General features: G+C 54.6%; 1 protein-coding gene across 3 annotated transcripts in view; it reads left to right on the top strand.

Moving 5' to 3' along the window:
• XXYLT1 (xyloside xylosyltransferase 1) overlaps positions 1-9,963 on the top strand; it is a 200,250-nt gene extending 190,287 nt beyond the window's left edge. For 2 of the 3 annotated variants that reach the window (XM_011988962.1, XM_011988961.1), the window contains exon 4: positions 8,241-9,963. In XM_011988962.1, coding sequence (XP_011844352.1) covers positions 8,241-8,637 — 397 coding nt within the window. In that variant the 3' untranslated portion in view covers positions 8,638-9,963. The remainder of the gene's footprint in view (positions 1-8,240) is intronic. The other variant, XM_011988963.1, reaches the window with a different exon arrangement.
• The last annotated feature ends 5,687 nt before the right edge of the window (positions 9,964-15,650 follow it).

Genomic DNA, 15,650 nt, shown 5'->3' with positions numbered 1-15,650 from the left:
CACCCACTCCCCGCACCCACTCCTCCCCGCGCCCACTCCTCCCCGCACCCACTCCTCCCCGCACCCACTCCTCCCAGCCCTGCCATGGCTGTTCTTGGCTCCATCCTCTGAATGGGAATCCAGGCTTAAAACCCCTCCAGTGCCTTTTCCCCATCAGCTCTCTTCCTTGCCCCTCCCAGGGCCCAGGCTCCGGGACTGTGTGTGAGTGAGTGAGCCTGAGTTCCCCAGTCCCCGCTCATCTGTTTTTACAGCTCTGGGGCTGCAGGTGTTGGGGGAAGGCCATGTGACTGAGATGCCCAGGCAGGCTGGGTATGGGGAACAGAGGGCCAGGAGAAGCCTTCGAGAAGGGCATGACACATCCTGAGGGTACGGGGCAGCAGCCTTGGGGTCCTCGCAGTGCTGTGCCATGTGGAGGCCTCAGGCCGGCCAGCTGCCCTTCTGCAGGGCTCTGGAGAAACGGAGGCCTGCAGGAGGCTGAAGTGCTGTCCTGCACCAGGTCAGACGCCTTGCCATCAGGTCTGCTCACCCCCTACGACGTTCAGCCCCAGGCCAAGCTTTCCAGGGCCCCACAGAGATGGGCTGGTCATAGCTGATACAGCTTTGAGAATGAGACCAACTCTGTGGGTCACCTTTATCATTCCAGACTCCAGGAGGCTGGCTGGGTGGACGAGAGCTGATCGCTGAGGAGCTTCCACACCCTAAGCCTGGGTGGGGAGGAGCATTTGCAGCAACAGCCTGACAGAGGCTGAGCACCCGCAGGGACAGTCAGGGCTGCTCCTCAGGGCACACTGCTGGGCACGGTCAGCACACCGATCAGAGCAGAGCCAGCCCAGCTCATTGGGGGGATCCTCCCATCCCGTCCATGTTATTGCAGCACTGCCTCTGGTTCGAGATTGCAGGCGCTCCCTCTTCACCTTGTGACTGCCCCCGTTGGCAAATTCACGTGGAGGATCTTCTCTTCCCCTTAGCCGAGTTTCCGGAGGGGAGAGCAGGGAGGTTCTACGTGCATCCCCACCTTCAGGTGCAGTAGGTGCTCCTGGCAGCATTTGCTTGACCGCTCACTGCTTTCTTCTGTCAGCTCGGTGTATTCTCAGGTGTCCCTGCATGTCTCCATAAGAGCAGGAGACGTTGCAGGGGGAGCTTTTGGACATCTCTCTGCTGGGGCCCCTGTGCCGCCCCCCACATCATCTCCCATCCCTCTGCTTTGCCCTTCCCCAGCCACTGACACTTGCCTCTTCCTGGACAGGGACTGCCCTGCCCACTGTGGGTCCTTCTCTCCCCACCCACTGAGAGCAGTTCTAGTCCCCACAGGTGTCCTCGGAGTCCCTAGATGGTGAGCTGTGGTGTTGTCCTCCGTCTTCATTGCTGGAGAGTGCTGTGGGTTGCAGTGTGTCCCCCAGAATTCCTCTGCAGAAGTCTTACCCTCTAGTACTTCTGAGTATCACCCTTTGTGGGAATGAGGTTATTGCAGATATAAAGAGTTGAGATGAGGTTCTGCTGGGGTAGGGGAGGCCCCGATCCGTATGACTGGCATCTTGATAGAAAGCGGAAATGTGGACACAGAGGCACGTGTATGCAGGGAGGTAGCATGTGAATATGAAGGCAGAGAGCGGGGTGATGCCTCTCCCAGGATCCCAGACGCCCAGCAAGCCACCAGGAGTGATGGGAGGGCCTGGAGCAGACCCTCCCTCTCAGCCCAGACAGAGCCAGCTGCCGGCACCGTGATCTCGGACCTCCAGCCTGCGGAACTGAGAGGCAGCACCTTTCTGCTGCTGAAGCCGCCCCGTTGGTGGTACTTTGTGATGGCGCCCTAGCGAACTAACAGAGCCCATTGGCCTTTAGGTAAAAATGAGGCCCACCGTGCAGGCTGTAGCAGGGGCACCTCTCCAGAATGCTTGGCTCGTCTACTAGCCACCCCAGTGCCCGCCCTGTCACGACTGTCCCTCCTCCCGCCAAAGGCCCCTGCGTGGCGTAATTCAAAACAACGCAGACACTGAGAACACGCGTGGTCAAGTTCCAGTGCCTGTGTCGCAGTCGGCCGTGACCCCGTGCAGGGGTCTTCCTCTCCTGGAACGAACAGGTGGGCGTGGGGTGGGTGGTAACACTGTCCTGATTAAAGCCGTGCACATCCGCGCAGCAGATGTCGCCTCCTTTCTCACTTCCCTGCGCCCCCAGACCTTCCTCCGGGCCCTCTCCCTTCCCTGAACCCGTGTTCTCTCAGCAGGCCGTGCGGGTAGTACAGAGATGCAAACAGTTGCAAAGCAGGGGCACTGGCAGCCTCCAGCACGCAGGGAGAGGCTCCAGGAGGCAGAGGCCGTGGTGCTGGTTCTTTCTGGAGGGGAGGGGCTGTGGCTCATGTTGGGGGAGGGCTTGGAGGGGAAGCCCTCTGCGGTGCGCCTCCCTACACGGTCTCTATGGGTCTCAGTGTTCGGAGAGGGTGCCCCTCTCCTACCAGGCAGCCAGCACTGACCCCAGTGCCCACGCAGCCTGTGAAGCAGCAGCCCTGCCTCGCCCCCGCTTGCCCTGTCCAAGTTCTGGGGATGGTGTGATTTGGAAACTCCGTTGCTGGCCTTTAAAGAGGGCTGGGGTTTGAAAACAAGCACATGTTTCTTATGAGGTCCCACAGACAAGGGCGAGCACATGCCTGCCACCTGTTTAATGTCCCTCCTGTTGCCCCACGCAAGGCCCCCCAGCCATTCGGGCACCCAGCTGTCCTCCAAGTGCTAGCGTGGTGAGCTTGGAGGAGGTGGGCCCTGCCAGAGGGGAAAACACAGCCTCTGCGCCTCCTGGCAGGCTGGCTTTGAGCACTGCTGCCTTGCCTCACCATAGGGCTTGTTTTGGGCAAGTGGGAGGCAGCAGTTCCCTTTTCCGGGCAGAGGCATTTGTGGAAAAGCATAAATGATTTGCCTGGAAATGTGAGGTTGCCCTTTCAGCAGTGTGACTCTGGGCAGGGCAGTTTTTGAGCCTCAGCTTCCTCATCTGCACAATGGGTACACGAACCAGGAGTCCGTAAGAGTTTTCAGGCTCTGGTAGACCGTGTCTCTATGAGAAGCCTCTCTTGGTCCTACTGCAAATGGCCTGTGTGACGTTGGGAATACTTTTTTTTTTTTCCCAAGATGGAGTTTTGCCGCCCAGGCTAGAGTGCAATGGCACGATCTCCGCTCACCGCAACATCTGCCTCCCAGATTCAAACGATTCTCCTGCCTCAGCCTCCTGAGTAGCTGGGATTACAGGCGCGCACCACCACACCCGGCTAATTTTTGTATTTTTAGTAGAGACGGGGTTTTGCCATGTTGGCCAGGCTGGTCTCGAACTCCTGACCTCAGGTGATCCACCTGCCCCCGCGTCCCAAAGTGCTGGGATTACAGGCGTGAGCCAACGCACCTGGCCTGGGAACACTTCTTACCTTCTCTGTCCAGTAGAGCTGGAGACCTCAGCCTACTTTAGGTCTTGTTATCAAGAGATCCTAGTAAGGGTCAGTCATGAGCTGGCAGTAAGGACTGCTCTAGGGACACGGACACGTAGAACTCTGTGGTGGCCCTGCAGCTCCAGGATGTCCATGTCTCCAGTTTGATGCCGCAGGGCAGTGGCTCCCCTAAAGGACCGAAGAGCTCGAGCCTGCCCCACAGAACTTCAGCCTCAGCTCCAGGTAGGACCAAGATGCAGGGACATTGGTCTGAAATTAGCCGGCATCAGCCAGCCAGGGCGCAGGGTGTCCAGAGAGCCTCTGGGCCTGGGTGGACTTGAAACATCCCTGGGTCACCCCAGGGGACCTGGCTGGCGTGGATGAAGCGCTGGGCAGCTGCCAAGTGTCGCTTCCCTCCTGGCCTCTAATCTCAGATGACTGGAAAACAAGGTCCTTCCACGTCAAACGAGAGCTCACTGGGCCTGGTGTGCATGCATGGGTATAAGGGGAATCGCGTTTCCTGGTTCTAGGCCTCGCTGACTGCACAGCCTCCAGGCCGGGAGCTTCCTCCGGGAAGAGGCCCAGATGCTGGCCCTTCAGCGACTGCTCTCGAGGCTGAAGGACGCCCCAGAGGTACACCTGGCGAGGCCGCGTGCTGAATCTCAGACCTCAAATGGAGCCTTCTTTGCCTGACAGCCTATAGCCTGAACTTAGCCTGAGTCTGCACAGGCTTCTAGAACTTTCCTGCAGAGTCTTGTGCAGACAGCCCGGGCTCAGTGTGTTCCCATCCTCGCTTCCTCCCTCTTGGAGGTGGTGCTGGTAAACTCGGCCCGAGGAGCAGAGAAAGGGGCAGGAGAAAACAAATCATGAAGAGTCGGAGGCAAAAGGGCCTGTGGTTTGGAGTGGCAGGAGGAGGAGGCGGGAGTGTGGATGGCCACGTGTGTCCTTTACGGGGGAGGATGAGCCTTAGATTCTCCAGCCAGGGTCTCTCGAGAGCCCTTTAGCAGAGCGGCCTTGGTTGTGTTCATCAGGGAAAGACCTGAAGCGAGGAAGTAACTTTGCTTTTCCAAATGACTTCAGAACCCCTTTCCATAAAGATGGGCTTTCTTCACGAAAGCTAGTTCACAAGCTTTTAATACCTTTTTATGATTATTAAGTGACATTCAATATTAAAAATTTAGAAAATACATTTATGACTGGAAGAATGTTCTTAAAGCTTCTTAATTTTTATTTTCCCAATGGGCCTCCTTGACTTCTAGAAAGACCCAGTATTTACCAGGGACTGTCTGCGTGGGGGCTTGTTTTCCAGTTGAAATTATTTCTAAAGGGGCGAAAAAGGCTTATCCCCTCTACCGTGGGTCTTCAGGTAACTATGGAAGATGGGAACAAGACTCTCCACAGGCCAAGTGGTTAGACAATTAGACCAATCCAGACAGTCAGAGCAAAGTGCCTGGGTTGTGGGCATGGGGAGGTTAGTCAGAGAAACTGCTGGATGCTCCAGGACTCAGAACCAAATACCTGCATTTATACAAAGGTTTCCTCTGAATATACATCATCAGCCCCAGGCCCCTGTGAAGAAGGGCAGGGGTCTGGGACACTCAGTGCCCTGCCTCGAAGAGGCCTCAGGTCTGAGCCCCAAGTTCCTAACGTGCCAGCAGCAGCCGCGTCACCCAATCGCCCTGTCGCCCGTGCCCTGGCCTTGGCCTGTGCCACCCAAATTCAGAACTAAGATTGAAATCCAAGCGCACCTCCTTGGAACCCTAGCCTGTGGAATCCGAGGCAGGCAGATCAAAGGGACCTGAGAGATCAGAAGCCCTGCCTGCGCCAAACTGAGGACCTCTGTTCCCGTTCTGCAAAAATGCAGACAGTAATGTCCCTGGGCTGCCAGGGAGAGGGAGCCAAGGTGGAGAGTGTGGGAGGGCTTTGTGACCCACGCCGTGTTGTTGCGTTGGAGGCATTGGCGGTACTGCGTGTTTAGGCCACTTCCTGTGGGATAGAAGTTCCTTGCACGAGCTCTGATACTGTCCACACCCCGTATCACTCCTTCTGCCTTAAGGCTCATGTGATTCCTCTATGAGAACCAGCGGACACAGAGGCCAGAGAAACCCGCCATTCCCCTAGGTGACTGCTCTGTCTGTCTGGGTTCATTTGGGGATGGTAGGGACGCCTTGAACAAGGACTCCCTGAACATCGCTTTGGGCGGAGACAGTCATTGTTCCTCTTCAGGCTGTGTTTCTGCTCCAGCACACACACGGGGCAGCTTGCACGCCCAATTTCCTGTCCCTCCTTTCCTTCTCAGGCTGATGCCCAGACCGGTCCTTTCTGGCTCCTCCTCATCAAATACCTCTTCATCCTGATTGAGTGGCGGTGCTGGGCATTGTCCCCAAAGAGCCATTTGTGCCGTGGCCTTCTCCTGGAGGCATATTCCGTCCTCCTGTCTCTGCCTCCGGCCCCATCTCCTGAGCCCAGCGAGCTCAGCGCTGGCTGACTGTTTGTCCTCCTTGCTGCAGACATGGAAGATTTGGGAGCCTTCCTGCTGAGGTTGGTAAGGATACCTGGGGCTGGGGGCGGCCTCTTTGCTCCCCACTTGCTAGGGAGTAGAAACCATTTAAGACATCTGAGCAGCCTCTCCGTGGTTCCTGCTCCTCACTCAGCCCCACAGTAGATCTGGCGGGGAGGTTGAGGGCTCAGTGAAACTGCAGGTGCCGCAGCGGCAGCATCGTGTCGTCAGTGTCCTGCCCGCTCTGCTCCCACCCGCCATCCGTAGCTGCATGGTTCACCCCACACCAGCCTTCCCATCGTTCCTCATCAGCCCCGTGATCTTTCCTGGGGCCCTGCTGTGCTGGTGCCCTTTGAGGTGTTGTGGACACAAGAGACTGCACGGGCCGCACCCCCGGCTGGGGGAGTCTTCTCCCTCCTGGGTCCTCCGAGGAGTAAGAGAGGAGACAGGGACAGTAAAGATGGACGCGTGGGCTCCGTGGAGCATGAGGTGGTCCAGGACCTCGGCGGGCACAGGCTCTGCCTCCCTGCCTCTCGTGCCCTCCCTCCCTTTGGTCTCTGCTCCACCTTGGTAAACACTTCCGTTCCCAGCCCTTGAAGGGTAAATCGAGCTCCTTGGTGGTAAAGCACCCGCTGCCCCTAGTCACAGGGTTCCTCCTCTATGATGTCGCGGTGCCCTGGTCTGCCTGGTAGAATTTTAGCTGGTTTATAATCTGGTCCTGAAATGAACCACTGGGAAGAAATAGGGAAAAGTAAACACACAGCTGCCACACTGCATCCCAACCCCGTGTGACCCCATCACCGCGGGCTTTTGTGGCAAGACGACAGCATCTCAGTTTCCTTGAGAAGCTTATTTTTGCCAAGACTGTTATCACCAGGCAGGCACCAGAGCTCCGTTCCACTCACAGGCCAGTCACAGCAAAACACAAGCAGTGAACCTGTGGATTCCCCTGAAGAATGTCCAAAGGGAACGTTTCCCCGCCTCGGCATTCTGTGATATGTGAGACCTTGAGGAAGGTTCCTCTGTTCCCAGACGCGGAGCAATGTGCTGGTGCTGAGAAGTGGCTCAGGGCCACGGGCAGGGCCTCTGGTTTTATTCCCCTGTGCCTTCTGCTTCATCACGCGGATCCTATCCTGGGATTGGGTGGGGCACTCTGTCTGCGGGGGACTGGTGCGGTAGCATCTCCAGGCTGGAAGGCAGAGTTGGTTCTGCCATGATGCGTTCCCCCCCGTGAGGACCCACTCCCACGCCTGTCCCTGCCACGGTGGGCCTCCCGATGCTCCTCCTTCCTCCAGGTCACAGGCACGATTGCTGTGGCCCCTTCTCTGTGGGGGTGGGCTTGATGCCGCTCCCCTCCGTCTGCACACCCCTTGCAGCACACACAAGGCTTTGATATTAAGGAGGCTGGAGGACAGGGCGATGCTTTAACCCTGGCACTCACAGGGAGGTGTCTAGGCCTTTCTTTTCTCCTGCCGATGGAAGCGTTGGGGTAGAGAACCTAGAAGAGGCTAACACTCCCTGAACAGTGAACCTAGATTGGTTTCTAAATCTGCTGAGAGAAAAATTGAAGTGACATTCCTTCTAAAGTAGACATCATCCTACTTGGCTCTTCTACAGCTGTCTTTCACCCTAACCCAGGGTGTGTCCTGGGCTGTCACAGGCCTCCCCAGCTCCTGCCTAGCCTTTCTGAAGTGCCAGGCTTGGGGCTCAATGAATGAGCCTTGTTGTAAAGCAGAAAACAGTTCAGTTGCAGTCTGGGTTCGGCTGCCTGCGTCTTGACTAGATGTCTATTCAGGATTGCGTCCCCTGCTTCTCTCTCCCTTCTCCTTCTCAAGATCACAGATGAAGACAAGGGGGTGGAAAGTTCTACCTACATTGCTGCTATCTTAAGAATGTGGACTTTGGAGCCAGATTGTCTGGGTTTAGTCCCTGCGTCTGCTGCTTACTAGGTGTGTGACTTTGGGCAAATACCTTGACACCTCTGTGCGTCGGTTTTCTTGGCTGTGAAATGATGTATCATCTCAGCGCGCCCATCCCTTGGGGCTGTGTGGGGAGTAAGTAAGCCGGTCTAGTATGGCGCCTGGTACATCCTCAGTCAATACCAATGTTGGCTGTGGTGAGGACGTAGCAGAGGATGGTAGAAAGAATCTAGGGCTTGGGGTCCAGAGCCCTGGGTTCAGGTCCCAGCTCTACCACGTGCTGGTGTAGTGATGTGGATCCTGCACCCCAGAATGTTGCAGTGTTTGCATGCAGGCTGGCTGTGAAGACTCAGGGCAGCAGCCGCCAGGCTGGTCCCCCTGCACACCGGGCTAACTCTGTCCTCTCTCTCCACAGGCACACGTTCTGGCAGTTCCGCCATGAGAACCCCCAGACCAAGGTTGGGGGCCCACCCCCCGAGGGGCTGCCGGGCTTCAACAGCGGGGTGATGCTGCTGAACCTGGAGGCCATGCGCCAGTCCCCGCTCTACAGCCGCCTGCTGGAGCCGGCGCAGGTGCAGCAGCTGGCCGACAAGTACCACTTCCGCGGCCACCTCGGGGACCAGGACTTCTTCACCATGATTGGCATGGAGCACCCCAGGCTCTTCCATGTGCTGGACTGTACCTGGAACCGGCAGCTGTGCACCTGGTGGAGGGACCATGGCTACAGTGACGTCTTCGAGGCCTATTTCCGGTGTGAAGGCCACGTCAAGATCTACCATGGGAACTGCAACACTCCCATCCCGGAGGACTAGGCGCACCCCCGCCTTGCCCCTGGGGCCTCCAGATCTGGGGGAAGGACAGGGCTCCAGACAGACCTGAGAGCAGTGTCTGACCCGCTAGAGAGACACTGCAGGGACGTCCTGTGATTAAGGTGCTGAGACCTCCTGCCGGGCAGGTCACTGTGCTAAGGCCACCCGCCGAGGACTGGCCTGTGCACTGCTGGTGCTTGGGGCCTTATTCCTTCAGGGAGCAGGTGACATGAAGGACACGCATGGGCATCTTCCGGTGGGCTAGGAAGCAAGCGCTTGAAGAGAAGGAAGGGGAGAAGGGGGTCCCCTTGCCGTCCGCCTCTAAGGAATGGAAATCCTTTAAGACCTGGCCTCTTCTGGACCAATATAAATTTAATTTAAATTGACAGGCTTCCATTGTTCGAGAAAGGACAAACAGTCCTGCTCTAGCACCCATCGAGCCCCCAATGGGTAAAGTAAGCCAAGGTTTTAATGACCAACCCAGTATCTAAGCTTCCAAACGAATGCCCGCCTAGCGCATACTCACCCTGGGAGGCTGCGCGCGTATTCTCCTGACGACCACGTCACTTGGTGTACGTTTCAAGATCGCCTCTTTGGGGAAGGACTTGAGGACCCACTGGGCCTGCATAAGAAAACTTAGCTCATTATTAGAGCACTCACGGCTGTTATCTCCCAGCTACATCCCAGAACCCCATTATCCTTTATTTAACCAAACCAGCTCCAGGTGACCAGACTCTACTCAGAAAGCAAATTCATCCTCAAAGAACAGAGACTGGCCACCACAAGGACATGCAGGAGACTGTCTGGACCGGGAAGACTCATTCCAAAAAGGAGCCCAGGCCGGGCACAGTGGTCAAGCCTGTAATCCCAACAGTTTGGGAGACTGAGGTGGGAGGATCGCGTGAGCCGCGGAGGTCGAGATCAGCCTGGGAAACACAGTGAGGCCCCCATCGCTACAAAGAATTTTAAAAATTAGCCAGGTTTGGTAGCTTGTGCTTGTTGTCCTGGCTACTTGGGAGGCTGAGGTGGGAGGGTGGCTTGAGTCCAGAAGTTCACTGCACGGATCTGTAATCACACCACTGCACTCCAGCCTGGACGACAGAGTGAGACGTCCGTCTCAAAAAAGCAAAAAACGAAAAGGAACCCAGCAGTTCACAAGTGTGACCATGTGGGCTTGGAAGAGACATCACTCGTGGGCTAGTAAGCATTCTAGTTTATTTGTTTAAAAATTCCCCTTATCATACCACGTTAGACCATAGACCTTAGCAGAAATTAAAGCCTCGTTTCTTCTGATGGGTCCTCCTGTAAGTAGGCTGCAGACGTGAAAGCCCCAGGGGTCCATTTGTGTCATCTAGCTGAGGTCCTTGGAGAAATGCTATGGAATTTTCATCTTGTGTTGTTTCAATTTCATTTACCTTTTTCTATCTTTTTCTCATGAGTGAGGATAGCTAATAAATAATCTTTGAGAACATGGTGATTCATGTTGTTTGTTCTCTGATCACAGTTTTCAGCTGCATGTAGGCTCTGATTCAAGTGTGTAATCAGTGCCATTCAGCTCCCCCCGCCTCCTGTGATGAAGGTGAGCCTCCTGTGATGAAGGTGAGTGCCTACAGGAGATCCCTGAGGACCAAGGAGAAGGCACATCTGAGAGGGTATCAGAGAGTGTACTATTGGCATGTTTGCTTCAAACCAAAGAATCATTTCATTCTAGGTATTGGCAGGTCCACCTGCACCTGGGAGCAAAAGCATCCCTATTTCTTCTCATCCCTCTTACCCCAGACTGCCCAGTTACATCCTTCCCCGAAGAGGAACAGCAGATTTCTCTCCCAGCCCTCTGCTAGGACAGAATTGGTCTGTTCTCTCACCTACTTGATTTCCTATTTATAGTTAACAATTATTGAATGCCTGCTGCGCACCAGCCATTGTATTGGGGGATCTATTATGCTATTGATAATATTCATGAAAACTTCATGAAGGTCATTATGTCTAAAGCCGATTGTAAGAAAATGTGAGAGATGTGGACAGAGTCATATACTATATGTTTATCACAACATTTTTTATAGTAGAAGAACATTGGAAGCAACTTAAAATGTGGAAGAGGGGCTGGGCGTGGTGGCTCACACATGTAATCCCGGCACATTGGGGATCTGAGGCCAGCAGATCTCTTGAGCCCAGGAGTTTAAGACCAGCCTGGGCAACATGGCAAAACCCTGTCTCTACAAAGATACAAAAATTAGCTGGGCATGGTGGTGCACACCGAGCTACTCAGGAGGCTGAGCTGGGAGGATCACTTGAACCCAGGAGGCAGAGGCTGCAGTGGGCTGAGATCACGCCACTACACTCCAACCTGGGCAACAGAGCAAGACTGTCTTAAAAAAAAAAGTGGAATAGGGAAGTAGATGAATAATGTATGCTTCATCCGTATAATGGAATACTTTAGGCATTATTTAAAGAATATGTAATGCCTCAGGAAATGCTTATAATGTGGTATTAAATAAAGAATGCAAAATGTAAGATTATATGTTTAATATGATCTTAATTTTATTTTTTAAATTACATATATAAATGTGTATGTATATCAATGTACACACATATATGTATGTATAGATGTATACCTACACACACGTATGTATAAAGAGAGAGTCTATTCTGCTACATTTCAACTTCTAAAAACAGGTGTTTCAAACGCCACATTAAAAAAAACAATTATTTCAATGGGAAAAAAGTGAGCTAAAGGTTAAAGAATTTTAGACTCACAATAATAAAGATATTTTTCCTGCGATCATTTTCATGATTAAACTGTTTCTATAGCTATGTGTGTATTTTGTTATTGCAAGAAAAATAAGCTGCTTGGTCAAAATGGGCAAAAGCCAAACAACATCCTTCATTTGCTTTTGAGTTCACCTTCCAGGAGCTTCCCTCATCACCAGTGGCCTTGACCTTCCAACCCCACAGTGCACAACGGACTGTCACTCCACAGGCCCCCCGGCCCGCCAACAGAGCGCTCCACAGGCCCCCCAGCCCGCCGACAGAGCGCTCCACAGGCCCCCCGGCCCGCCGACAGAGCACTGCACAGGCCCCCCGGCCCGCCGACAGAGCAGCCGGGGCTTGCCGTGCCTCGCCATTGCCGTGCTTGACAGGTCGTGGAGTGCCGGCTCCTGACTGGGGTCCTGTTACAGTCACTGCCTTGCAAGCCTAGTGCCTTACGCTGTGCTTAACCTGCGCCATGGAAACCCACTCTTGGGAATATGCCTGTACGTATGAGGAGAACAGAAATCTGAAAAGGTAATATTTCTAGGCACTAGGATTAAGGTGCTTTTTATTTTCATCTATATTTCTGTATTTTCCACATTGAATATTACTTTTATAATAAGATAATAAATGCTATACATTTTTAGCCACATCCCTTCTCCCCAGTTGCAGGTGAGTGTCAGCCTGGCCAGCTTGCAGCTCCTGGCTGGCCAGGGCGGATGTCACCCGTAAGAACACATAATCCAGGCTGAGTCGCCTCTGGGTCTTCAACTTTGCCTGTGGATGCCCCAGTTCTCCAAATAAAAGCGATCTAATAATAGCAGCTCCAGACCCTGCTTTCATTTCTCAGCTACTGTCATCTTCTGTATACACACAAAGTCCACCTTACAAGTGATGATGGCGCAGTCTTGTTGAGATTTGTTCTTCTATGTATGTCAAACCAAACAGACTGCAGCCTCTCCGTCAGCAGCGTTTCATCAAGTCAAAGCCTGACGTGTTGGTTCACAGCCCCAGCCTAGAGCACACCAGGAGTTTGTAGGTTAAGGTAGTAAGTGCAGCTGTGACTTGGCACCTGCTTTGACTAGAGGCCAAACCTCTGCTAATTTTAACACTTCCTGGCTGGTCTTAATATGGGAGGCCCAGGGGCTGGGCTAAATCTGGAGGTTGGCAGGGAGCAGAAATTTCCAAGCACGCAGGTGGTGTAGTGGAGACAGCCTCACACCGGAGACAGAGGCCTGGCTTGGAGTCCACATCCTGCCGTCACTACCTGGCCATCTTGGACAGGCAAGGCCACCTCTTTCCCTACTTCTAGACACTGGTAAGAGCTCCTTAAAGGAGTGCGGAAGGAGGAAAAGATGTGTAAGGGCTTGGTAAGCTGTGAAATGATACAGATGTAAGGGAATTCTAACCATTATTACTTAGAATATTCTTTTTAAATAATAAATTACAGCCATTTGGGGGCTCATGAAATGTGTTAGTAGCATCTCCGTAACCCCATGGATGAACAGGTGCATGCTTGTAAGCTGTCCAATTTTAGCTGCGCCATCCACAGAAGCCAGTAGGTCGGGGGCTACCTCAGCTCACAGTGAACCTGTCAGGAGTCCACGGGTAACTTGCTGGGTGTGTCCAGGAGGTGGGGGCAGGGCTGCCTCAGCTCAAAGCTAACCTGTCACGAGTCCTCGGATAAACCTTTTCTGGGCCTCAGTTTCTTCATCTGTAAAAACAAGGAGCTAAGGGATTGAACCAGATCCCTGGGCAGTATCCCTGCCCCCAGCTGTTTGGGGAAACACATGTTTCAAATGCATCCATTGGGGTTCACAGGTGGGTATAGAAGAGAGTTCAGATCAGATGTGAAACTGCCAGACCTCAATTCATCATTCACCCACTTAGGATTCATGACATAACCATGCAGACTAAAACTCTCTCAAAATACACGTTACAAGCTTCCCTCCTCCCGCATTCTCCATAGACACAGTGAGGGATGCAGACCAACCCTGGAGGCGCACTTAAAATCCAGAGAGAATCAGCCGTCCCCCGGGAGCCCTCGCCTCCCTGCTTATGATCCATTGACAGCTGTGCCTGCTAACATCTTGTTCCGTTCAGCTATGTGACCACCTTCCAAAGGGTCCTCCCAGCAGAAAGTCCCATGTCCCACCAATCTCACCTTGGGAAGTGCCCAGTCTTCAGCCGGGGAGACAAGGTTGAGCTGCCCTGCAGGGCATGTTGAGCGGACTAGCCAGCCACTCCCCAAGGAGCTTGCAAAGAACAAAACACCTTCTAGAATGAAGGGAAAGCCAGTTTAATTGAGGCTGGCTCAGCTCAGAGCATCTCCACTGGCACCCCCATTCTGAGGGGGAAGCGGTGTCCCACCACGCAGACACACTCAGCAGCCTCGCTGAAGGCCACTCATCCGTGGAGCCTCAGAGCGGAGGGGCCTTTGCACATCTCCAAAGCCGGCTGCCCTCGTCTCCAGCCTCCCTTCCTGAAATGCAGGGCTTTGCTCCAGCCCGCACCTCAGCTGCCTGCCCGCTGCCGCTCCGGCCTGTGCGGGACCACGTGAGCATGGAGCCTGCGGACCTCCCCAGCCGCCTCATGGAGCAAGACAAGTTTCCCCTCACTTCAGGACCCACGCTCGCCACTGTGTTCTGTAGGGGCCTCTCGCTTCATTTTTCTTTCCCTTTTATTCCCACAGTCCTCTCCCATCCCCCAAGCAGACAACCATTCCAACGGGCTCACTGTGCACTGATGGATACCTGTGGAGCCTGGGACCACACGCCCACCCCAGTAACTCTGCGTGAGCATCCCTGTCCTTGTTCCTTACAGACCCGATGAGAATTCATGTTGCATATCCAGGAACAAAACCTCCAGATCATAAGCTATGCAGATACTTCATTTTTGACTAAGTGGTGCAAGCTACTCCCCCGAGACTTGGCCCCCACCCCTACGGTCACCGGCATGAGCCCCCACTTTCTCTCCACCACGGTGCTCTTGTTCACGTGTCTCCTTGCATTGACACGTTGTGATCCAAGATACACTGGAGCCCTCCAGCGCGTGTGGCCCGCGTCAGAGCTGCCTCCGCATGAGTGGCATACGCCGCTGTGGAAGGAGGCTGGACAGGGAGGCAGGGGCCCTGGCTTCTGGCCTGTCCTCACCGCATGACTGCGGCCAGCGGGCGCACCTCTGTGAGCGGGGAAAATTTAACCAGCTCCTGATCTGGCCACCTTCCCAAGACTGCTGTGAGTAGCAGGTGAGATAACTCATAGCAAAGAATTTTCGAGTCCCTAGACATACCTCCCTCCCTCACACCCCAGCCTGACCCGGTGCCACAGGGAGCTGCCAGGGCAGACACGGCCATGGCTGAGCTTCCTCAGAGCCCTGTGGTGTGCTGAAGTCCTGCCAGGGGAGTGCCATGGCCATCCGACCCCACTCACGAGCCGTCTCATGGATGGAGCCTGGCATTCGTCCATTAAGCCTCGACCAATCCCACACAGAGCCCCAGAGCTAGGGTGGCCGTGGGGTGAAGGCCAGGAGTGGGGCCTTCAACCCTCACCCATCCCGTCACTGGGCACCGCCACCTTCTCTCAGGAAAAGCCCCTCTCCCTCACCTCAGGCAAAACCAGGAAGCTCTTCTGCCTACCCAGCCCGGCCCTGGCACTTCCCAAGGCCCAGAATGGCTTGACACAGGCACAAGCCTGAGGGCTGAGTGCCTGCTGGGTATTTGTGAATTTCTGTGCTCACAAGGCATGTTGTCAGGGAGGCGCATAATCCTCTTCTGTCTGAGCGACAGAGAGCGACACGACCAGCTGTAATCTTCCAAGGCCAGGTGGGCACGTGCACTGAAAACTCTAAGTGCCTGGTTATGGTCACAGGCAGGCGGCTTCAGGGTAAGCTTAGATCCTTCTCATCCTGTCCCTCCTTTTAGGAAAATTCACCTTCTCTCCAAACCAAGAAGCCACGGCAGCCTCTCCCCTTCCAGCCTCTTTCCCCAGCTCAGCCTCCTTCCCCAGGGGCCCCAGGATCCTCCTGCCCCACAGGCCTTGAAACTCCCCAGCGGGGCTCCCCCTGTCTCCCTGGCACCCAGACCCCTTGTACTGCAGTCCCACACCACGGCTGCCTCTCCCTGCTGGGTTTCTGCTGTTCCTAGGACACGGACCGGACCGGGAGATGGAGATTCATGAGCAGAAGGTGTCCTGGGAAGTGCTCTGTGGGGGAGGAGTCCTGGGAAGTGCTCTGTGGGGGAGGAGTCCTGGGAAGTGCTCTGTGGG

This window comes from Mandrillus leucophaeus, unplaced genomic scaffold (genome assembly GCF_000951045.1).
Source record: "Mandrillus leucophaeus isolate KB7577 unplaced genomic scaffold, Mleu.le_1.0 Scaffold342, whole genome shotgun sequence".
NCBI lineage: Eukaryota > Metazoa > Chordata > Mammalia > Primates > Cercopithecidae > Mandrillus > Mandrillus leucophaeus.
The sequence above is the reverse complement of the archived record's forward strand: the minus strand, read 5'-3'. Positions and strand labels throughout refer to the sequence as shown.